This window comes from Orcinus orca, chromosome 17 (genome assembly GCF_937001465.1).
Source record: "Orcinus orca chromosome 17, mOrcOrc1.1, whole genome shotgun sequence".
NCBI lineage: Eukaryota > Metazoa > Chordata > Mammalia > Artiodactyla > Delphinidae > Orcinus > Orcinus orca.
In genome coordinates, this window is record NC_064575.1 from 58,861,709 (window position 1) to 58,886,256 (window position 24,548).

The 24,548-nt window shown below is 37.7% G+C and overlaps 1 protein-coding gene across 2 annotated transcripts in view; it reads left to right on the top strand.

The window, feature by feature from the left end:
• The window catches only part of EMC2 (ER membrane protein complex subunit 2), a 111,836-nt gene extending 87,774 nt beyond the window's left edge, over positions 1-24,062 (top strand). The window contains exon 13 of one of the 2 annotated variants that reach the window (XR_007472570.1): positions 8,442-8,530. Coding sequence is in view for 1 of the 2 variants with exons in the window: in XM_049700422.1 (XP_049556379.1) it covers positions 14,101-15,531 (1,431 nt within the window). In the remaining variant the exon portion in view is untranslated. Of the gene's footprint in view, positions 1-8,441 lie in introns of both variants that reach the window. The other variant, XM_049700422.1, reaches the window with a different exon arrangement.
• Positions 24,063-24,548: the final 486 nt, after the last annotated feature.

Genomic DNA, 24,548 nt, shown 5'->3' on the forward strand with positions numbered 1-24,548 from the left:
ATTGGCATAGAGTTGCTTATAGTAGTCTCTTAGGATCCTTTGTATTTCTGCAGTGTCTGTTGTAATTTCTCCTTTTTCATTTCTAATTTTATTGATTTGAGTCCTCTCCCTCTTTTTGTTGATGAGTCTGGCTAATGGTTTATCAATTTTGTTTATCTTCTCAAAGAACCAGCTTTTAGTTTTATTGATCTTTGCTTTTATTTTCTCTGTTTCTATTTTATTTATTTCTACTCTGATATTTATGATTTCTTTCCTTCTGCTAACTTTGGGTTTTGTTTGTTCTTCTTTCTCTAGTTCCTTTAGGTGTAAGATTAGATTGTTTATTTGAGATTTTTCTTGTTTCTTGAGGTAGGCTTGTATAGCTGTAAACTTCCCTCTTAGAACTGCTTTTGCTGCATCCCATAGGTTTTGGTTCATCATGTTTGCATTGTCATTTGTCTCTATGTATTTTTTGATTCCCTCTTTGCTTTCTTCAGTGATCTCTTGGTTATTTAGTAACGTATTGTTTAGCCTCCATGTGTTTGTGTTTTTTACGTTATTTTCCCTGTAATTCATTTCTAATCTCATAGCGTTCTTGTCAGAAAAGATGCTTGATATGACTTCAGTTTTCTTAAATTTACTGAGGCTTGATTTGTGACCCAAGACGTGATCTATCCTGGAGAACATTCCGTGTGCACTTGAGAAGAAAGTGTAATCTGCTGTTTTAGGATGGAATGTCTTATAAATATCAATTAAATCTATCTGGTCTATATTGTCATTTAAAACTTGTGTTTCCGTGTTAATTTTCTGTTTGGATCATCTGTCAGTTGGTGTGCATGAGGTGTTAAAGTCCCCCACTATTACTGTGTTACTATCAATTTCCTCTTTTATAGCTGTTAGCAGTTGCCTTATGTATTGAAGTGCTCCTATGTTGGGTGCATATATATTTATAATTGTTGTATCTACTTCTTGGATTGGTCCCTTGATCATTATGTAGTGTCCTTCCTTGTCTCTTGTAACCTTCTTTATTTTAAAGTTTATTTTATCTGAAATGAATATTGCTACTCTAGCTTTCTTTTGATTTCCATTTGCATGGAATATCTTTTTCCATTCCTTCACTTTCAGTCTGTATGTGTCCCTAGGTCTGAAGTGGGTCTCTTGTAGACAGCATATAGATGGGTCTTGTTTTTGTATCCATTCAGCAAGCCTGTGTCTTTTGGTTGGAGCATTTAACCCATTCACGTTTAAGGTAATTATTGATATGTATGTTCCTATTACTATTTTCTTAACTGTTTTGGGCTTGTTTTTGTAGGTCCTTTTCTTCTCTTGTGTTTCCCACTTAGAGAAGTTCCTTTAGCATTTGTTGTAGAGCTGGTTTGGTGGTGCTGAATTCTCTTAGATTTTGCTTGTCTGTAAAGTTTTTGATTTCTCTATCAGATCTGAATGAGATCCCTGCAGGGTAGAGTAATCTTGGTTGTAGGTTCTTCCCTTTCATCACTTTAAGTATATCATGCCACTCCCTTCTGGCTTGTGGAGTTTCTGCTGAGAAATCAGCTGTTAACCTCATGGGAGTTCCCTTGTATGTTATTTGTCGTTTTTCCCTTGCTGCTTTCAATAATTTTTCTTTGTCTTTAATTTTTGCCAATTTGATTACTATGTGTCTCGGCGTATTTCTCCTTGGGTTTATCCTGTAAAGGACTCTCTGTGCTTCCTGGACTTGGGTGGCTATTTCCTTTCCCATGTTAGGGAAGTTTTCGACTACAATCTTTTCAAATATTTTCTCAGGTCCTTTCTCTCTCTCTTCTCCTTGTGGGACCCCTATAATGCGAATGTTTTGAATTTAATGTTGTCCCAGAGGTCCCTTAGGCTATCTTCATTTCTTTCCATTCTTTTTTCTTTGTTCTGTTCCACAGCAGTGAATTCCACCATTCTGTCTTCCAGGTCACTTATCTGGTCTTCTGCCTCAGTTATTCTGCTATTGATTCCTTCTAGTGTATTTTTCATTTCAGTTATTGTATTGTTATCTCTTTTTGTCTGTTCTTTAATTCTTCTAGGTCTTTGTTAAACATTTCTTGCATTGTCTCGATCTTTGCCTCCATTCTTTTTCTGAGGTCCTGGATCATCTTCACTATCATTATTCTGAATTCTTTTTCTGGAAGATTGCCTATCTCCACTTCATTTAGTTGTTTTTCTGGGGTTTCATCTTGTTCCTTCATGTAGTACATAGCCCTCTGCCTTTTCATCTTGTCTATCTTTCTGTGAATATGGTTTTTGTTCCACAGGCTGCAGGATTGTAGTTCTTCTTGCTTCTGCTGTCTGCCATCTGGTGGATGAGGCTATCTATGAGGCTTGTGCAGGTTTCATGATGGGAGGGACTGGTGGTGGGTAGAGCTGGCTGTTGCTCTGGTGGGCAGAGCTCAGTAAAACTTTAATCCACGTGACTGGTGATGGTTGGGTCTGGGTACCCTCCCTGTTGGTTGTTTGGCCTGAGGCGACCCAACACTGGAGCCTACCCAGGCTCTTCGGTGGGGCTAATGGCTGACTCTGGGAGGGCTCACGCCAAGGAGTACTTCCCAGAACTTCTGCTGCCAGTGTCCTTGTCCTCACAGTGAGACAGAGCCACCCCCTGCCTCTGCAGGAGACCCTCCAACACTAGCAAGTAGGTCTGATTCAGTCTCCTATGGGGTCACTGCTCCTTCCTCTAGGTCCCGATGCACACACTACTTTGTGTGTGCCCTCCAAGTGTGGAGATTCTGTTTCCCCTAATCCTGTCGATGTCCTGCAATCTAATCCCACTAGCCTTCAAAGTCTTATTCTCTTGGAATTCTTCCTCCTGTTGCCGGCCCCCAGGTTGGGAAGCCTGACATGGGGCTCAGAACCTTCACTCCAGTGGGTGGACTTCTGTGCTATAAGTGTTCTCCAGTTTGTGAGTCACCCACCCAGCAGTTATCGGTATTGATTTTATTGTGACTGCGCCCCTCCTACCATGTAATTGTGCCTTCTTGTTTGTCTTTGGATGTGTGGTATCTTTCTTGGTGAGTTCCAGTGTCTTCCTGTTGATGATTGTTCAGCAGGTAGCTGTGATTCCTGTGTTCTCACAGGAGCGAGTGAGAGCATGTCCTTCTTCTCCACCATCTTTAACCAATCTCACAGTTCCCCTTTTAATAGGCCCTTTCCTCTGTCATTCTGCTTCTAGAATACTAAGACCACTCTGATGTGTCATTAGTGAAGAACATTTTCTCTGTTAAAGCCTTGTCAACTAACACTTCAAAGCAAGAGTTTAAGGCATTAATATTTTCAGGAGTAATTGCATTTTATTAGGGGGATGTTTGAAAAGGAATAAATCTTTATAACTCAAAGTAGCAATGTATAATGGAGGGGATTTTAGGTGATGACCTGTAAGTGCTATTTGGAAAGTTCTTTTTAAGGTGTATATTTGGAAAAATACTTTCTTTTCACAGCTTATCACAGCAGATAAGTTGATGCCAACTTAATTGAACCGATCTCTCCCCTCTCTGAATTAAGGCTTCTTCGTATAATCTGCCTCTGCCTATTATTTTCTTAAAATCTGTGATGATCCAAAAGCTGAATCCAATGGGTACTTGTTAGCACCCATCCAATTTGACACCTCCTTGCTAATCTTTCCCTTATGAAACTGCCTTTCCTTGGTTTCAACGTGTTCTTCTCTTGATTCCCTTTCCCCATCTCCCAATGCTTTTTTTTTTCCATTTCTTCGAGCTTTTTCTCTTCTTCTCACACAGTAATGTTGATACTTCTCATATATAAGCAAGCCTCTTTTGTATTAGTTATGGAGTTTCTCCTTTTTATTTCCTCCACTCTTTTGTCTTTAGCTATTATCTCAATGCCTACCACTCCCTCATTATCTCCTACTTGAATCTTCTCTTGCATTTTCTATCTCAGTTAGTGACATCACCATTTATTCAACAACCTTCCACTCCTAAACCTGCCTGATAACTCATTTATCCTTGAACTCTCACTTCCACATCCAGTTGACTGGATGTTGCTGGTTCTCCTAAAATTAATTCAACAACTTCTCTCAATCCTCATTTCTTCCCCCCCCACCAAGGGCCACATTTATTTATTTATTATTGGAGTATAATTGCTTTACAATGTTGTGTTAATTTCTGCCACACAGCAAAGTGAATCAGCCATATGCATACACACATCCCCTCCCTCTTGGACCTCCCCCCCATCCCACCCAACTAGGCCAACACAGAGCACTGCACTGAGCTCCGTGTGCTATACAGCAGGTTCCCACTAGCTATCTCTTTTACACATGGTAGTGTACTTTTGTCAAACCTAATCTCCCAATTCATCCCACCTTCCCATTTCCCCACTGTTTCCACACGTTATCTTTTAGTTTAAACCTTCACCTCCCCTAATCCATCTTATTGCAAAAACCTACTAAATATAGGCAAAGTGCCTCAGTTGTTCTCTTTCAACAATGATGCTTTTGTCACAGTGCTGCCAGATGTGATCATTTGCTTCTTCATTTAAAGTTATGATGGCTTCCTATGCTTATGAGACAAAGCAGGTTTTTCATTCATTCATTCAATTAATATAGTGAATACCTACCATGAGGCTGACACTGAATAAATATTGGTTAATGAAGTATAATATTCTCTATGTTTTTCCTCTACTTAATAATCTAATTCTAATGTAATTCTATGGATTAACTTTTTTCTTCCCAACACACCCTCCCCCCATGTCTATATCTCCCACTGGTTCATTCTTTAAAAGGTATTCTGTACTCCAGCTATTCAGATATATTATACATCCTGCTAAGATATCATGCTATATTATCCTGATGACTTCTGCTTGTTGAGGGACAATTCTCCATGGATCACTTACATTTTTGCATTTCTTCTGAGCAGAGGCACTCACTGCCTTTGTTCTGGATTATCTTTTCCAGGATGTTTGTATGGCAAGCAGTCTTGGAAGACTGGATAGTGTCTTCCTCTGGAGCAAAGGGCCGGCATGTTTATTGCCTGTTGTAAAAAAAAGTTGGGCTCCATAAGCTTGGGGTTTCTCCCCTGTAATGCAGCCCACTGTATGTGCAAGTGTTACCTGGCCCTTGTTGGGTCACTCGTGGGAACTGGGACCCAGGCATTGGTATAAGAAAGTGCTAATAGTCTGGCTATGATAGCTGTGAGTAGTAAAGATCTTTCTGTTTGATTAAGGAATTTCATGTTTTTTGCCAGCTTCTATGAAACTGTTGCAGGATAATTTGTTAGTTTGCTAATAGGATAAAATCTCAACACTTCACAGTTCTTGACACTATTTGTCTTTCAAGATCCAGCTTAAATATTTCCTCTTTGATGAAAACTGTGCTGATTCTTCCAGGAAAACATTTTTGCAGATCTGTGATTTTCCAGAGCATTGCCCTTTAGAGTAATTGACACACCATGTTGTGACTATGCTTTCCAAGTCTGTCTCCTTGCTAGATTAATAGCCCTTTAGAATCAGGTACTAAGTCCCAGTTACCTGCATCTATGGAATGCATATTAATATATTCAGTAAATACTGATGAATCAATGGATATAATTTTCTTTCTTTTCCTGAGTTCATCCTAGCCATTCTCATCTTCTTTCTAATATCTGAGGTATTGGGGAACTTATTTAAATTTTCCTTTCAAAGCAGCATCCTCCTACTTGCATTATGTAACCACTGGAAAAGATGACTTCTATACCCTCTAGCCCAATTAGAAATTTCCCCACTCTAGAAATGTGTGCTTGTTTGAATTGCTTCTCCAGTTGTGATATAAGGCCAATTTCCCAAGAATAGAGAAAATAACTTCTTATTGAACATCCTTGGTTCCAATACTTTATATAAAAGTGGCTTTATCTTACTGTATATTTCCTTGTACCTAATTGGTACTCTTTTGTTAAAATGTTTGCATTTTTCTTTTTAACCCTTAAGATGTTATAAACCACAGCTTGACATTAACTGAATGTCTTCTTGACTCTTATTCGTGATCTGGGGCATCACATTGTCATCAGGCTGTTTAGTTGAAACTGTTAGTAACTATTCTCTGAGTTTTCCCCCATCTAGTCTTCTATTATTCAGGCAACATTTCCTACAGTACCGGTTTTTACCTAATTATCTTTTAGAATTTGCCATAAAAAGAGTCAGAAAACCATATGTAGGAGAATGGTGGACAGGGCAATAGAAAGAAACAAGTTTGAGTATTAGTCATGATAGTACAAGCCTATGCTTCATAGCACACAAACCACCAAATATCACTGGCTTGACTCAGTGGGTCCAGGTGACTCTCCAGGAAAACTTATCTTCCATACAGTAACTTGACATTTGAACCTACTTAGATCTTGAGTCTCTCTTTTCTCCTCATCTTAGTAGAATGTATCAACAGGGGACGAGTGAATGGAGAGTTCATAACTTCTTCAAATCCCACTGGCCAGAGTTAATCACAGGGCCCCATCAAACTACAAAGGCAGAGAATACTGGTAATCATTACTAATGAGAACAGAAGTAAATTTATCTAAATTTTGAGAGAAAGGGTTCAATCATGTGAAAGTACATCAAGTTTGAGAGGAAATGAATATTAACTAGGTACCTACTGCAGAAGTCCCCCAATTTTTTTGATTTATGACATCCTCAGAATTCCTAGACCAAAGTAAATAACTGTACTGTCGATTTGAGTGGTTAGGTCCAAACAACTTAAAATGTATTTATATACTAACAACTTAGTAGTTTTTTGAGAAAAAAATAATACACATAGTTGAAGGAAAAAAATTTTTAGTTTTAACCAAGTCACTTACCAGCAACATGTGTGGGCCTCTTGGGCACTGCGTACCTCTCAGACATTGAAATCAGATTAGATACCACTACCTTCATTTCCTGTTCTACATTGATTTTCATGCTTATTTACTTTTTGTCCAGCAACCAACAAAACTCAGCTTCACAAAGATATGATGTCACTGAAAGGAATGTAGTATGATCTAATGTTGAAACTGTGAACTACCTGGAGCTAGTAGTTCACACAGTGGCTGACAGATTTCAAATATTGCTGTAGTTTCCTTGAAAATTTAAAATATCCCATACTGCCTCTATAAATGTGCTGCAGTCCCCAGGGGTACCTCAGTGCACAGTTTGGGAACCATGGGCCTATTGTCCTAGATACTATATATAGATCACTTACTCCTCACAATAGTTTGGAAGGTAGATATTATTATTGCCAAGTTGAACGAGAAAACTAAGATCTGAAAAGGGCATGAATTTACCCCAAACCTCCTACTTAGTAATTAGCAGAGCAGAGGCTTGAACCCAACCCTTCTGGCTCCATACCCCATTGCATCATGCCGTGTGTCATGGCATTTGCAGGATTAAGGTTTTCACAGCTTCCTCTCCCCATGACCTTCCCTGAGTTTCAAGCAACATTGAAATGACTATTTTTTTAAACATGTGGAAGTGCTTGAAGCTCATGGAAATGATTTTAAGTCATGTCTACATTTTTAGTTTTAAGGCACACCTGCTAGAAAATAAATTCTCTTGAGCAGAGATTAAAGAACTTTAAAATGGTCTTAATATAGCCCAAGGAAGATTGTTTAAGCTTTGAAATCAAGACAGTACATTTCTAGTTAACTTGTAATTATTTACTGCTAATTTTTAATATGACATTCAGTATGGACCACATATCACTTTTTTTCCAGCTGTCAGGACAGTCCCTAAACTAAACCTTCTTCACCAGCTGTTGCCTAATTTAATATGGTCCATTTTGGAATTTTTCCAACTCTGCCTGCACATAATTTCTAAGTCTCAACAGACCTGTGCAAAAATGAACCATAACTATAATCTTTCATGTTACTCATAGTTCTATTTAATTATCTGAAATACTACCTGATAAATAGTGCAATCAGAAGAATTCCAGTTTAACAGTAACTACTTCCACATCACTTTTTTGCTGTCATCTAATTTGAAACAGGTTTTGGATTACTACCTCTAAGTTATGTAAACTACTAATCAATGATTAATTTAAGAATCTTCAGGCTGCTGCCTTTTTTCTTTTTTTATGTGGTTCCTAAGTGTCAATAAATTCAGGCCTAGTCAAATAAAATTTTTTTCTTCCCTAGACTTTTAGACCTTTATTTTCTACTGAGTTTGTTGAGGAGACAAAAGATAGGTGGTTAGAACCAAAAAGAGTAATAAATCCATACAACAGAAAATTGTTTTCAAAGCAAATGTCTCCTAATATAGAATTAAAAGTACATTTGTATTAAATGCCTCTGACACAGATTATGGTTCAGAGAATTATCTGAAGGTAAGTGGAAAAATTGTTCTTCATTTAAAACAAAATTCGTCAGTGAATGGAAAGAGAGTGACGTTTATCGAGTACTCTGTAAATGCCAAGCATTCTCATTTATTATTTTGTTTGAACCTGAGCACAACAGTGGGAGGTCATTGTTATTACCTTCATTTTGCAGATGAGGAAACTGGAAGCTGAGACTTTGAGGAAATCTCCTAAGTTTACAAATGAATATTACTTAGAGCTCACATTCAAACTCAGGTGGGTCTGACATCAACATTGCAACATGGCTTTTGCCCACAAAGGTCTTCTGCCTCTAGATCAAGATATGTGGGGATGGGCTTGTGTCTTTTATGATTCAGAATATAAAAACATATATTAATTTTTTAATTTATCAAATATTTATTGAGTGCTGCAATATGACTGGCACTTTTCTAGGAGTTAATTGTGCTAATTGTGAATATTGACATTTATTAAGTTGTATAACTTATTTGCATCTTCTAAAAGTCTGATTTATTTTTAACTCTTCTGTTGTTTGACATTAGGGATCTCAAGGGATCCCAGTGAGTTGGTGAAAAAATGTTGGACTTGATCCCAAGAGAACTGTGAATTCGTGTTTGTTTTTGTACTTGGTACTCTGGTGGTCAAGAGTCAATTTCTATGTCCTGGCTCTGTTTTTTTCATTTGCATAATGAGAGGAATGAAATGTCTGATCTCTGAGGTTCTTCTGAGTACTGATATTCTAAACATCCTCAAATATTGTAGGTCATTCACAATGATCCATGTGATGTCTGAAAGAAATGCCTTTGGATTTGTGTTTGGGAAGTATAAGTGAGGTACAGTGAATGAAACCTTTAAAGCACTATGCCAATTGTATTAGTTTTCTATTGCTGTATAATGAAGTACAACAGATTTTGTGGCTTAGAATAATACGTATTTGTTATCTCACAGTTTCCATGGGTTAGGAGTCTCAGCATGGTTTAGCTGGGTCTTCTGCTCAGGGTCTCACAAGGCTGCAGTCAAGGCTAATTCATTTCTGGGGCTTGGTCTTTTTCTAAGCTCTGGTTGTTGGCAGAATTCCTTTTCTTATGGTTGTAGAATGGAGGTCCCCATTTTCTTTTTGGCTGTCAGCCAGGGGCAGCTCTCAGCTTCTAGAGGTTGCTGGCAGTTTCTTGCTCTGTGGCTCCCTCATAAGCCCTTTCAAAACCTGGAAGCTTACTTCTTCAAGCCAATGGGAAGGAGTTTGTCCCTCCTGTCTGCTAAGACTAAGTCTTATATAACCATACTATGTTGAATAGTGTCCCCTCAAATTCATGTCTACCTGAAACCTTACAAAGTGACCATATTTAGAAATGGGTCTTTGCAGATATAATTAGTCAAGTTAACATGAGGTCATACTGGAGTAGAGTAGGTCCTAAGCTAATAACTTGTCCTTGCAAGAAAATAGAGGCATACAGACAAACAGAGGGAAGACAGTCATATGGCAGCAGAGCCAAAGATTGGGGTTTGGCTGCTATAAGCCAAGGAACCCTAAGGATTTCTGGTAACCACTGAAGCTAGAAGAGGCAAGAAAAGAGTCCTCCCCTAGAGCCTTCAGCCTACAGACACCTTGATTGCAGACTTTTAGCCTCCAAAACTGTGAGAAAATACATTTCTGCTATTTGCTGAGCCACCAAATTTGTGGGACTTTATTATGGCAGCCCTAGAAAACTAATACAATAACATTATATAATCACAAGAATAACAATATCACATTACCATTTCTATATAACATAACCAAATCAAGGAATTGACTGACATTCTATCATCTTTGCTGTTTCTGTTGGTTGGAAGCGAGTCACAAATTCCTCCTACACTGAAGGGGAAAGGATTATACAAGGTAACTCACTGGGATCACCTTAGGATGTACCTGCCACATCAATGCAAGTTTATCTTATTTTGTGAGAATGGATCCTTCTATTATGTAGGAGTTGAATTAAGCAGCCCTATCTAACTTTCTTTACCATTTCTAATTATTTTAAAATTATCTGAAAAGATATTTTAATAAAAAGATTCATTGTGACTAATATTTTTTTAATGATGGCTCTTTAAAGTCTGCCACTCAATATTTTCTATGCTCTTGTTTTTTTTAAATGGATTTGTTGATACTTTGGCTACAAGTTGTTCTGAAGATGAAAGTTAGTCAATCCTTTGAAAGTATAAAAAAGAGAAACAGAGACATTTATTAGCTAAACACTGCCCTCTTAAAAACATCATTAATGGGGAGGACCTTCAAGATGGCAGAGGAGTAAGACGTGGAGATCACCTTCCTCCCCCAAAATACCTCAAAAATACATCTACATGTGGAACAACTCCTACAGAACACCTACTGAATGCTGGCAGAAGACCTCACTCTTCCCAAAAGACAAGAAACTCCCCATGTACCTGGGTAGGGCAAAAGAAAAAAGAAAAACAGTGACAAAAGAATAGGGATGGGATCTGCACCTCTGGGAGGGAGCTGTGAAGGAGGAAAAGTTTCCACACACTCGGATACCCCTTCACTGGTGGAGACAGGGGGTGCACAGGGGGGAAGCTTCAGAGCCACGGAGGAGAGTGCAGCAGCAGGGGTGCAGAGGGCAAAGCGGAGAGATTCCTGCACAGACGATCTGTTCCGACCAGCACTCACCAGCCTGAGAGGCTTGTCTGCTCAACCACTGGGGTGGGGTGGGGCTGGGAGCTGAGGCTCGGGCTTTGGAGTTCAGATCCCAGGGAGAGGACTGGGGTTGGCTGTGTGAACGCAGCCTGAAGTGGGCTAGTGCACCACAGCTAGCCTGGAGGGAGTCCGGGAAAAAGGTTGGACCTGCCTAAGAGGCAAGAGACCATTGTTTCGGGGTGCATGAGGAGAGGGGATTCAGAGCATCGCCTAAACAAGCTCCAGAGATGGGTCAAGCCGTGGCTATCAGCGCGGACACCAGAGGCAGGCATGAAACGCTAAGGCTGCTGCTGCGGCCACCAAGAAACCTGTGTGCAAGCACAGGTCACTATCCACACCTCCCCTCCAGGGAGCCTGTGCAGCCTGCCACTGCCAGGGCCCCATGATCCAAGGACAACATCCCCGGGAGAACACACGGCATGCCTCAGGCTGTTACAATGTCACACCAGCCTCCGCCTGCTGCAGGCTCCTTCCCCATGGCGTGAGTGAGCCAGAGCCCCCTAATCCGCTGCTACTTTAACCCCATCCTGTATGGGTGTGGAACAGACGTCCTCAGGTGACCTACATGCAGAGGCGGGGCCAAATCCAAAGCTGAACCCCAGGAGCTGTGTGAACAAAGAAGAGAAAGGGAAATTTCTCCCAGCAGCCTCAGGAGCAGCAGATTAAATCTCCACAATCAACTTGATGTACCCTGCATCTCTGGAATACCTGAAGAGAAAACAGATTATCCCAAAATTGAGGCAGTGGACTTTGGGAGAAACTGTAGACTTGGGGTTTGCTTTCTGTATCTAATTTGTTTCTGGTTTTATGTTTATCTTAGTTTAGAATTTAGAGCTTCTTGTCATTGATTTGGTTGCTCTCTTTCCTTTTTTTAAATATGTATATATATTTTTTCCTTTTTCTCTTTTTGTGTGTATGTGTACGCTTCTTTGTGTGATTTTTGTCTGTAGAGCTTTGCTTTAGCCATCTATCCTAGGGTTCTGTCTGTCTTTTGTTTGTTTGTTTTTAGTATAGGTTTTAGTGCATTTTACCATTGGTGGATTTGTTTATTGCTTTGGTTTCTCTCTTTTATTCATTTTTTAATAATTTTAAAATTTATTTTAATAACTTTATTGTAATTTAATTTTCTTTCTTTCTTTCTTTCTTTTTTCCCCTCCCTTTTCTTCTGAGCCATGTGGCTGACAGCGTCTTGGTACTCCAGCTGGGTGTCAGGCCTGAGCCTGTTAGGTACAAGAGCTGAGTTCACAACATTGGTCCACCAGAGACCTCCCAGCCCCACATAATGTCAAACGGTGAAAGATCTCACAGAAATCTCCATCTCAACACTAAGACCCAGCTCCACTCAATGACCAGCAAGCTACAGTGCTGGACACCCCATACCAAACAACTAGCAAGACAGGAACACAACCACACCCATTAGCAGAGAGGCTGCCTAAAATCATAATAACTTGACAGACACCCCAAAACACACCACCAGACATGGTCCTGCACACCAGAAAGACAAGATAGAGCCTCATCCACCAGAACACAGGCACCAGTCCCCTCCACCAGGAAGCCTACACAACCCACTAAACCAAACTTAGTCACTGGGGGCAGACACCAAAAACAATGGGAACTATGAACGTGCAGCCTGCAAAAAGGAGACCCCAAGTGCAGTAAGTTAAGCAAAAAGAGAAGACAGAGAAATATGCAGTAGATGAAAGAGCAAGGTAAAAACCCACCAGACCAAACAAATGAAGAGGAAATAAGCAGTCTACCTGAAAAGGAATTCACAGTAATAATTTAAAGTATCATTCACAATAATGATAGTAAAGATGCTCCAGAATCTTGGGAATAGAATGGAGAAAATACAAGAAACGTTTAACAAGGATCTAGAAGAACTAAAGCACACACAAAAATGATGAACAGTAAATGAAATTTAAAATTCTCTAGAAGGAGTCAGTAGCAGAATAACTGAGGCAGAAGAACGGATAAGTGACCTGGAAGATAAAATAGGGGAAATAACTACCACAGAGCAGAATAAAGAAAGAAGAATGAAAAGAATTGAGGACAGTCTTAGACACCTCTGGGACAACATTAAATGCACCAACATTTGAAATATAGAGTTCCCAGAAGAAGAAGAGAAAAAGAAAGGGACTGAGAAAATATTTGAATAGATTACAGTTGAACTTCCCTAATATGGGAAAGGAAGTAGTCAATCAACTTCAGGAAGTGCAGAGAGTCCCATACAATATAAATCCAAGGAGAAACATGCCAAGACACATACTAATCAAACTATCAAAAATTAAATACAAAGAAAAAATATTAAAAGCAGCAAGGGAAAAGCAACAAATAACATACAAGGGAATCCCTATAAGGTTAACAGCTGATTTCTCAGCAAAAACTCGGCAAGCCAGAAGGGTGTGGCAGTACATATTTAGAGTGATGAAAGGGAAAAACCTACAACCAAGATTACCCAGCAAGGATCTCATTCAGATTTGATGGAGAAATTAAAACCTTTACAGACAAGGAAAAGCTAAGAGAATTCAGCACTACTAAACCAGCTTTACAACAAAAGGAACTTCTCTAGGCAGGAAACACAAGACAAGGAAAAGACCTACAGAAACAAACCCAAAACAATTAAGAAAATGGTAATAGGAACATACATATTGGTAATTACCTTAAATGTAAATGAATTAAATGATCCAACCAAAAGACATAGACTGGCTGAATGGATACAAAAACAAGACCCCTATATATGCTGTCTACAAGAGACCCACTTCAGACCTAGGGACACATACAGACTGAAAGTGAGGGGATGGAAAAAGATATTCCATGCAAATGGAAATCAAAAGAAAGGTGAAGGAGCAATTCTCATGTCAGACAAAATAGACTTTAAAATAAAGAATATTAAAGGAGATAAAGAAGGACACTATATAATGATCAAGGGATCAATCCAAGAAGAAGATTTAACAATTGTAAATATTTATGCACCCAACATAGAAGCACCTCAATACATAAGGCAAATGCTAACAGCCATAAAAGGGGAAATTGACAGTAACACAATAAGAGTGGGGAACCTTAACACCCCACTTTCACCAATGGACAGATCATCCAAAATGAAAATAAGTAAGGAAACACAAGTTTTTAATGATACTTTAACAAGATGGACTTAATTGATATTTATAGGACATTCCATGCAAAAACAACAGAATACACTTTCTTTTCAAGTGTTCATGGAACATTCTCCAGGATAGATCATATCTTGGGTCACAAATCAAGCCTTGGTAAATTTAAGAAAATTGAAATCATATCAAGTATCTTTTCTGACCATAACGCTGTGAGACTAGGTATCAATTACAGGAAAAAGTCTGTAAAAAATACAAACACATGGAAGCTAAACAATACACTACTAAATAGCCAAGAGATCACTGAAGAAATCAAAGAGGAAATCAAAAAATACCTAGAAACAAATGACAATGAAAACATGATGACCCAAAACCTATGGGGTGCCACAAAAGCAGTTCTAAAAGGAAAGTTTATAGCAATACAATCCTACCTCAAGAAACAAGAAACATCTCAAATAAACATCCTAACCTTACACCTAAAGCAATTAGAGAAAGAACAACAAAAAGACCCCAAAGTTAGCAGAAGGAAAGATATCATAAAGATCAGTTCAGAAGTAAATGAAAAAGAAATGAAGGAAAGAATAGCAAAGATCAATAAAACTAAAAGCTCGTTCTTTGAGAAGATAAACAATATTGATAAACCATTAGCCAGAATCATCAGGAAAAAATGTGAGAAGACTCAAATCAACAGAATTAGAAAAGAAAAAGATGAAACAACTGACACTGCAGAAATTCAAAGGATCATGAGAGAGTACTACAAGCAACTATATGCCAATAAAACGGACAACCTGGGAGAAATGGACAAATTCTTAGAAAAGTACAACCTTCCAAGAATGAACCAGGAAGAAATAGAAAATATGAACAGACGAATCTCAAGTACTGAAATTGAAGCTGTGATTAAAAATCTTCCAACAATCAAAAGCCCAGGGCCAGATGGCTTCACAGTCGAATTCTGTCAAACATTTAGAGAAGAGCTAACACCTAGCCTTCTCAAACTCTTCCAAAATATAGCAGAGGGAAGAACTCTCCTGAACGAGGCCACCATCACCCCGATACCAAAAGCAGAAAAAGATGTCACAAAAAAAGAAAACTACAGGCCAATATCACTGATGAACATAGATGCAAATATCCTCAAAAAAATACTAGCAAACAGAATCCAACAGCTCATTACAAGGATCATACACCGTGATCAAGTGGGATTCATCCCAGGAATGCAAGGATTCTTCAATATATGCAAATCAATCAATGTGATAAACCATATTAACAAATTGAAGGAGAAAAAACATATGATCATCTCAATAGATGCAGAAAAAGCTTTTGACAAAATTCAACACGCATTTATGATAAACACCCTCCAGAAAGTAGGCATAAAGGGAACTTACCTCAATATAATAAAGGCCATATATGACAAACCCAAGGCCAGCATCGTCCTCAGTGGTGAAAAGCTGAAACCATTTCCAGTAAGATAAGGTTGCCCACTCTCACCACTATTATTCAACATAGTTTTGGAAGTTTTAGCCACAGCAGTCAGAGAAGAAATAGAAATAAAAGGAATCCAAATTGGAAAAGATGTAAAACTGTCACTGTTTGCAGATGACTTGTTATTATATATAGAAAATCCTAAAGATGCCACCAGAAAACTACTAGAGCTAATAAATGAATTTGGTAAAGTAGGAGGATACAAAATTAATGCACAGAAATCTCTTGCATTCCTATACGTTAATGAATAAAAATCTGAAAGGGAAATAAAGGAAACACTCCCATATACCATTTCAACAAAAAGAATAAAATACCTAGGTATAAACCTACCTAAGGAGGCAAAATACCCCTGTATGCAGAAAACTATAAGACACTGATGAAAGAAATCAAAGAAGATACAAACAGATGGAGAGATATAACATATTCATGGATTGGAATAATCAACATTGTGAAAATGACTGTACTACTGAAAGCAATCTACAGATTCAATGCAATCCCTATCAAACTACCAATGACATTTTTCACAGAAGCAGAACAAAAAATTTCACAATTTGTATGGAAAAACAAAAGACTCCGAATAGCAAAGCAATCTTAAGAAAAAAAAACAGAGTTGGAGGAACCAGGCTCCCTGACTTCAGACTATACTACAAAGTTACAGTAATCAAGACAGTATGGTACTGGCACAAAAACAGAATATAGATCAATGGAACAGGATAGCAAGCCCAGAGATAAACCTATGCACATATGGTCACCTTATCTTTGATAAAGGAGGCAAGAGTATACAATGGAGAAAAGATATCCACTTCAGTAAGTGCTGCTGGCAAAACTGGACAGCTATATGTAAAAGAATGAAATTAGAACACTCCCTAACTCCCTACACAAAAATAAGCTCAAAATGGATTAAAGACATAAATGTAAGGTCAGACAATATAAAACTTAGAGGAAAATGTAGGCAGAACACTCTATGACATAAATCACAGCAAGATCCTTTTTGGCCCACCTCCTAGAGAAATGGATTTAAAAACACAAATAAATAAATGGAACCTAATGAAGCTTCAAAGCTTTTGCACAGAAAAGGAAATCATAAACAAGATGAAAAGACAACCCTCAGAATGGGAAAAAATATTTGCAAATGAAGTACCTGACAAAGGATTAATCTCCAGAATATACAAGCAGTTCATGCAGCTCGATATCAGAACAACAAACAACTCAATCCAAAAATGGCAGAAGACCTAAATAGAAATTTCTCCGAAGAATATATACAGACTGCGAACAAACACATGAAAGGATGCTCACCATCACTAATTATTAGAGAAATGCAGATCAAAACTACAATGAGGTATCCCCTCACACCGGTCAGAATGGCCATCATCAAAAAATCTACAAACAATAAATGCTGAAGAGGATGTGGAAAAAAGGGACCCCTCTTGCACTGTTGGTGGGAATGTAAATTGATACAGCCACTATGGAGAACAGTATGGAGTTTCCTTAAAAAACTAAATACCGAACTACCATACGACCCAGCAATCCCACTACTGGGCACATACCCTGAGAAAATCATAATTCAAAAAGAGTCATGTACCACAACGTTCATTGCAGCACTATTTACATAGCCAGGACATGGAAGCAACTAAATGTCCATTGACAGATGAATGGATAAAGAAGGTGTGGCACATATATACAATGGAATATTACTCAGCCAGAAAAAGAAACGAAATTGAGTTACTTTTAGTGAGGTGGATGGACCTAGAGACTTTCATAGAGTGAAGTAAGTCAAAAAGAGATAAACAAATACCGTATGCTAACACATATATAAGGAATCTAAAAAACAACAACAACAAAAAAATGGTTCTGAAGAATCTAGGGGCAGGACAGGAGTAAAGAAGCAGACGTAGAGAATGGGCTTGAGGAAATGGGAGGGGGAATGGTAAGCTGGGACGAAGTGAGAGAGTGGCATGGACATATACACACTACCAAATGTAAAATAGATAGCTAGTGGGAAGCCACCACATAGCACAGGGAGATCAGCTCTGTGCTTTGTGACGACCTAGAGGGTTGGAGTAGGGAGTGTGGGAGGGAGAAGAAAGAGGGAGGAGATATGGAGACATATGTATATGTATAGCTAATTCACTTTGTGATACAGCAGAAACTAACACACCTTTTAAATCAATTATACTCCAATAAAGATGTTAAAAAAAAGTCCCTTTGTGACTCCTAAGAGATAGCGAAATGAGTAAACAAAACAAAAATCATTAGTGCTCTTAGAGATATTGTTCAGTTGATTAATATACCATTGCAACTCTATCATATACTCAGAGCATTGTACAAGATTGTTAAGTATACCTTAGTACATCTTCACTATTTCAAATGATAAAATGACATGGACAAAGGCAAGCTGAGACTTGTCAGCCAGCAAAGTCTTTGCCCTTAGATTCCTCTATGTAGTATATACTTACACAAAACATTAGTAGATTCCGTCATATTTATTAGATTTTACAGAACAGCAGTTCAGGGTTAGCAGGAACCAACAAAGTAAAGCAATGACTCTATTAGCTATAGGTACTCTGTGGTTTTCACGTTGGTTTTTGAATCCAAACTTCCACAAATACTACGAATGCAGTCAGATTTGTGAACTAATATTCCAGACACATCTCTCATATTTTCCTATGGATTTCTTTGTGGACTATCGGACAGACATGTGTTTTTCTTTGGGTACTGCCATAGAACTCCCTTATGGGATAGATTTCAACCCTTAGTCAGCCTTGGGGAAAAAAATATTTCCTTATATATGAACTTACTACATATGATGTTGCATAACTATTTTGGGTGCACAGCCCTGTACATTTGGAATACTTTCTAGGGTTTGAACTTTCCTTTCAGAGAAAGTTTGTTTGAAAACATACCAGTTTTTTTAAAGATAGAGGCTTACATTCTTTCATACACAGTGCTGTCAAAATCAGGCTCCTAATCTATTCTTGATTCTATAAAGATCACAGTTAAAATTCTCTCTCCTTGCCAAATTCCTATCTTTAATGCTGCATGAATAATCCTTTAAGGTATCTATATTTAATACAGCCAGAAGTATTAAATGTGATAACTCCAGAAAGATTATTTGTGTAATATCGAGCATGGAAAGATTAAGTACATTTTAGGTCTGTAATCTTAGAATTGCCATGTAATGTAATGAAGTAAAATTGCTTCATGTAAAGAAGTTCATATGTTTGAGTTTCTGGCTCTGGATTTTAGCAAAATGAAGGGTTCTATAGGTCCTTGCTGAAACTTAGATAAAGGCATTATTTCTCCTCTGAGTTTTCTGGATTTGTTCTCTCTGTGAGAGATGTTAGAATCCTATAGATAAAATCAGAAGCTCTGGAGTCAGTTGACCTGAGTTCAAATTTGAGCTCTGGCACTTTTTAGCCATAAAGTTGGATAGTATGATACATCACAGAGAATTTGTGGATATTAAATAATGAATGTAAATTGCATAGCATGAAGCTTAGCATGTAGGTAATGCTTAATATGTTAGCTAAAATGAATCAACAAAAATAAAATTTCAACTCAACACTCACTTCCAAGTGTCTCTGAAGCAAACTTAGGCTGTGGAGAAATTTGCAAATGATCTGGGGATTTTCTTTGGATGAGAATATTTTGGCACCACCCATCCTGGTAGGAAGGAACAAACATTCACTGGCCACCTATTGCACATCAGATAATATGTTAGAATATTTGCATAGATGAACTCATCAAATTCTTACCCACCCCCAGAAAACAACAACAAAAAAACCTATGAGAGATTCTCATTTCAAAATAAGGAACTAAAAAATAAAAATAAATAAGGAACTAAGCTCAAATTATAATAAGTTGCAGAGCTGTGATTTAAATCCACATCTGTTCGACTTTCTAATCCAAGCTCTTACTGCTTCACCATGCTGCCTCTCAAAAAAGCAAAGCTCCCTGAAATTCAGCCATGTTATATGACTTCTGTGTGCCATGAAGAGAGAAAAATAAAAATGGAAAGTGATGAAAATTTTTACCATACAGAAAACTTGACATTTCCTGTGAAAAGGCATACATGAATTCAAATGGTGGACAAGCCTAGAAATTTTGGGGGAGGCTTTGAAACATAATTAGGCATACACAATCAGACATATTCTCAGACTTGCTTCTGTAGATCTTTCTTTTTTATTTCCACCTACACATACATGCATTCACACTTGCCTGGATTAGTTTGTGTCTATTGACAATCTTGGACTCAGATGCTATGAGGGTGGTTGGGAATGGTAGGTGGGAAATAACTACATTTGCATTTTGAAAATATCACACTGGCTGCAGTATGGAGAACAGGTTAGAGAAAAGCTAGATGAATCTAGGGAGATCAGTTAGGAGGCTACTGCAGTAATCCAGGTGAAAGATGGTGATTCTTACAGTAGATTAGTAATAATCTAGAGGGTGAATAGTCAATGGCTTTGAGTTAGAATTTAAATCAATGGGACTTTGTGATGGACTGGATGTGAGTGGTTAAGTGAGAAAGGTTCAAGTAGAGCTCTTAGTTCTGTAAGGGTCACTAAAATAGGGAAACAGAAGTAGAATCATATTTTAGGGGAAAGATCAAAACCTTGCTTTTTGTATATGCTGGACTTGAATATGCTGAGTTTGAGACTTCCAAATGGAAATGTAGGATAAGAAGTTGAAAATAAAGAAATAAATCTCAGAGAATAGTCCTGGATGAGAGATATAAATATGGGGGAGGGGATGATCATAGTATATATGATGATTAAAGCAGTGGATGTGATTTTTCTCAGAAAAATACAGAGGGTGAGACTGAAAAGTTGTCTACTACCCAGACTTTTGGAAGTCCCCCATCTGTTGGGTGGGTGGATGAAGATGATCCTGCAAAAGGATATACAGGAATGACCAGAGCTCAAAGAGTAAAACAGAAGTGGCTGTTGTAAGAAAGGATTTCAAAAGGAGAGACTAACACATATGATCATAGATGAGGACTGAAACATATTCATAGATTTTGTAACATGGAATGAATTAGTGACCTTAAGATCTCTTTTAGGAACCGAATTGCAGAGGTTGAAGAGTGAACAGAGGTGTGAAATTGTTATAGTATAGAGGAAAAATAAAGCCTGAGTTTGGTTAGGTTTTTAGAAGCTGTGAAAATCAGTTAGGCTTTCTCTTTTCTTTTTTCTGCCTATTTAAGAAAAGCAAAATGTTGCCATTTTTATGGTAATTTTTTTCTTATACCCCAACCAAAAAGAAAAAAAAAAACAAAAGAAGATAAAAGAAAAGAAAGAGAACCAAATTAAAGCCAAAGGGAAATCTTCATAAGTATGTTAGAGGTAGTCTAATTCTTCCACCTAGAGATGGGGAGCTGGAATGTGGAACATAGAGACTATTCCAGGCCAATACAGAGGAATCTTCTTATTTGGGGAAGGATAGGGAAGGGGCAGGAGTGTAGCTATGATGGGGGTGGGTACTCTAGTTGGGTAAAGCAGAAATCCAGTTAAGCTAAATTATCCCAGAAATATCCTCATTGATGAGCTTGAGTTCTTGATGTTCCCAAGTCAATATTATTTTGTTTCTCTTTGTATTTCTGATGAGATTTCACTTTTCTTTGGGGGCAATAGAGACCAATGTCTAGTTTTAAGAATGTAGAGGAAGTGAAGTTAAGGGGAGGAAGATCCCTGACAGCATAAAACTTCTCTGTCATATCAAAGTAGGAGTAAGTGATTTTAAGTTAAAGGCATGTGTAATTCCACTTGATTAGTTTTTCAGCACCAACTTGGTAGAAAGCATTCTATCGGTGTTTAGGGTACTCTTCAAAATCTATCTGCCTATAAGTGCTTGGTTTTTTTCTTAAGTATTTTATTTTTTTATTGAAGTATAGTTGATTTATACTATTGTATTAGTTTCAGGTATAGAGCATAGTAATTCAGTTTTTTTTGCAGATTATATTCCATTATAGGTTGTTAAAAGATATTGGATATAATTCCCTGTACTCTACAGTAAATCCTTGTTGCTTGCCTATTTTATGTATAGTAGCTTATATCTGTTAACCCCATATTTCTAATTTATCCCTCCCTCCTTCCCTTTACCCTTTGGTAACCCAAATTTGTTTTCTGTATCTGTGAGTCTGTTTCTATTTTGTATATAGATTCATTTGTATTATTTTTTAGATTCTTCATGTAAGTGATATTATGTAGTATTTGTCTTTGTCTGACTTATTTCACTAAGCATTATACTATCTAGGTCCATCCATGTTGCTACAAATGACAATATTTCATTATATGTATATATATCTCTCTATCTCACATGTTCTTAAGCCAATCATCTCTTGATGGGCACTTGGGTTGCTTCCATGTCTTGGCTATTGTAAATGGTGCTGCTATGAACATTAGGGTGCATATATCTTTTCAAATTAGAGTTTTTGTTTTTTCCAAGTAGATACCCAGGAGTGGGATTGCTGGATCATATGGTAGTTCTAGTTTTAGTTTTCTGAGGAACGTCCATACTCTTTTCCACAGTGGCTGCACCAATTTACATTCCCACCAACAGTATAGGAAGGTTCCCTTTTTCCACGTCCTCTTCAGCATTTATTATTTGTAGACGTTTTGGTGATAGCCATTTTGACTGGTTTGAGGTGATACCTCATTGTAGTTTTGATTTACATTTCTCTAATAATTAGCAATGTTGAGCATCTTCTCATGTGCCTGTTAGCCGTCTGTATGTCCTCTTTGGAGAAATGTCTATTTAGGTCTTCTGCCCATGTTTTGATTGAGTTGTTTGTCTTTTTGATAGTGAGTTGTGTGAGCTATTTATATATTTTGAATATTAGCCCCTTTTTTCACATTGTTTGCAAATATTTTCTCCCTTTCTGTAGGTTGTCTTTTCATTTTGTTGCTGGTTTCCTTTGCTGTGCAGAAGGTTTTAAGTTTGAATAGGCCCCGTTTGTTTATTATTGCTTTTATTTATTTTGCCTTGGAAGACTGATCTAAAAATATTGCTATGATTTATGTCAAAGGATGTTTCACTTATGTTCTCTTCTAGGAGTTTTATGGTGTCAAGTCTTACATTTAGGTCTTTAAAGTATTTTGAGTTATTTTTTGTATGTGGTGTGAAGGAATGGTCTGATGTCATTGTTTTGTATGTATCTGTCCACCTTTCCCAACACCACTTGTTGAAGAGACTGTCTTTTCTCCATTGTATATTCTTACCTCCTTTGTCATAGATTAATTGACCATAGGTGTATGGATTTGTTTCTGGCTTTGTTCCATTGATCTATGTGTCTATTTTTGTACCAATACCATGCTGTTTTGATTACTGTAGATTTGTAGTATAGTCTGAAGTTTGAAAGGGTTTTACCTCCAACTTTGTTCTTTTTTTCTCAGAATTGCCGTGGCAATTCTGGGTCATTTGTGGTTCCATGTACATTTTAGGATTATTTGTTCTAGTTCTGTGAAAAATGTCATGGGTATTTTGATAGGTGCATTAAATCTGAAGATTGCTTTGAGTAGTATGGCCATTTTAACAATATTAATTCTTCCAATCCAAGAGCATGGGATATCTGTCCACTTCTTTGTGTAATCTTCAGTTTCCTTCATCCATGTTTTATAATTTTCATAGTATAGGTATTTTACCTCCTTGGTTAAGTTTATTCCTAGGTATTTTATTCTTTTTGATGCGATTTTAAATGGGATTGTTTTTTTACTTTCTCTTTCTGATATTTCACTATTAGTGTATAGAGATATAGCAGACTTCTGTATATTAATCTTGTATCCTGCTACCTTGCTGAAATCATTGATCAGTTCTAATAGTTTTGTGTGGAGACGTTAGAGTTCTCTATACAAAGTATTAAGTCATCTAAAAATAGTGAGTTTTACAGGGAGGGGATATGGGGATATATGTATACATATAGCCAATTCACTTTGTTGTACAGCAGAAACTAACACACCATTGTAAAGCAATTATACTCCAATAAAGATGTGAAAAAAAATAGTAAGTTTTACCTGTTCCCTTCTGATGTGAATATATTTTATTTTATTTTTCTTATCTGATTGCTGGGGCTGGGACTTTCAATACTATGTTAAGTAAAAGCAGTGAGAGTAGGCATCCTTGTCTTGTTCCTGAATTTAGTGGCAAGGCTTTCAGCTTTTCACTGTTGAGTATTATGTTGGCTGTGGGTTTATTGTAAATGGACTTTATTATGTTGAGATGTGTTCCCTCTATACCCACTTTGATAAGCGTTTTGTTTTTTTGCGGTACGCGGGCCTCTCACTGTTGTGGCCTCTCCTGTTGCGGAGCACAGGCTCCGGACTCACAGGTTCAGCGGCCATGGCTCATGGGCCCAGCTGCTCCACGGCATGTGGGATCTTCCCGGACCGGGGCACGAACCCGCGTCCCCTGCATCAGCAGGTGGACTCTCAACCACTGCGCCACCAGGGAAGCCCTGATAAGCGTTTTTATTATGAATGGATGTTGAATATTGTCAAATGCTTTTCTGTGTCTATTGAGATGATCATGTGGTTTTTATCTTTCCTTTTGTTAATGTGGTGTGTCACATTGATTGGTTTGTGTATGTTGAACCATCTTTGCAACCCTGGAATGAATCCAATCTGATCATGGTGTATGATCTTTTTTATGTATTGTTGGATTCAGTTTGCTAACATTTTGTTGGGGATTATTGGATCTATATTCATCAAATATATTGGCCTGTAATTTTCTTGTTTTGTAGTATCTTTGTCAGGTTTGGTATTAGAGTAATGGTGGCCTCCTAGAATGAATTTGGGAGTGTTCCCTTATCCTCAGGTTTTTGGAATAATTTGTGAAAGATAGGTATAAATTCTTTATATGTTTGGTAGAATTCCACAGAGAAGCCATCCAGTCCTGGACTTTTGTTTGTAGGGAGTTTTTTTGGTTATTTTTTTTTTAATTGAAAATTCTATTTCATGTCTAGTGATCAGTCTGTTCAAATTGTCTGTTTCTTTTTACCTCAGTCTTGTCA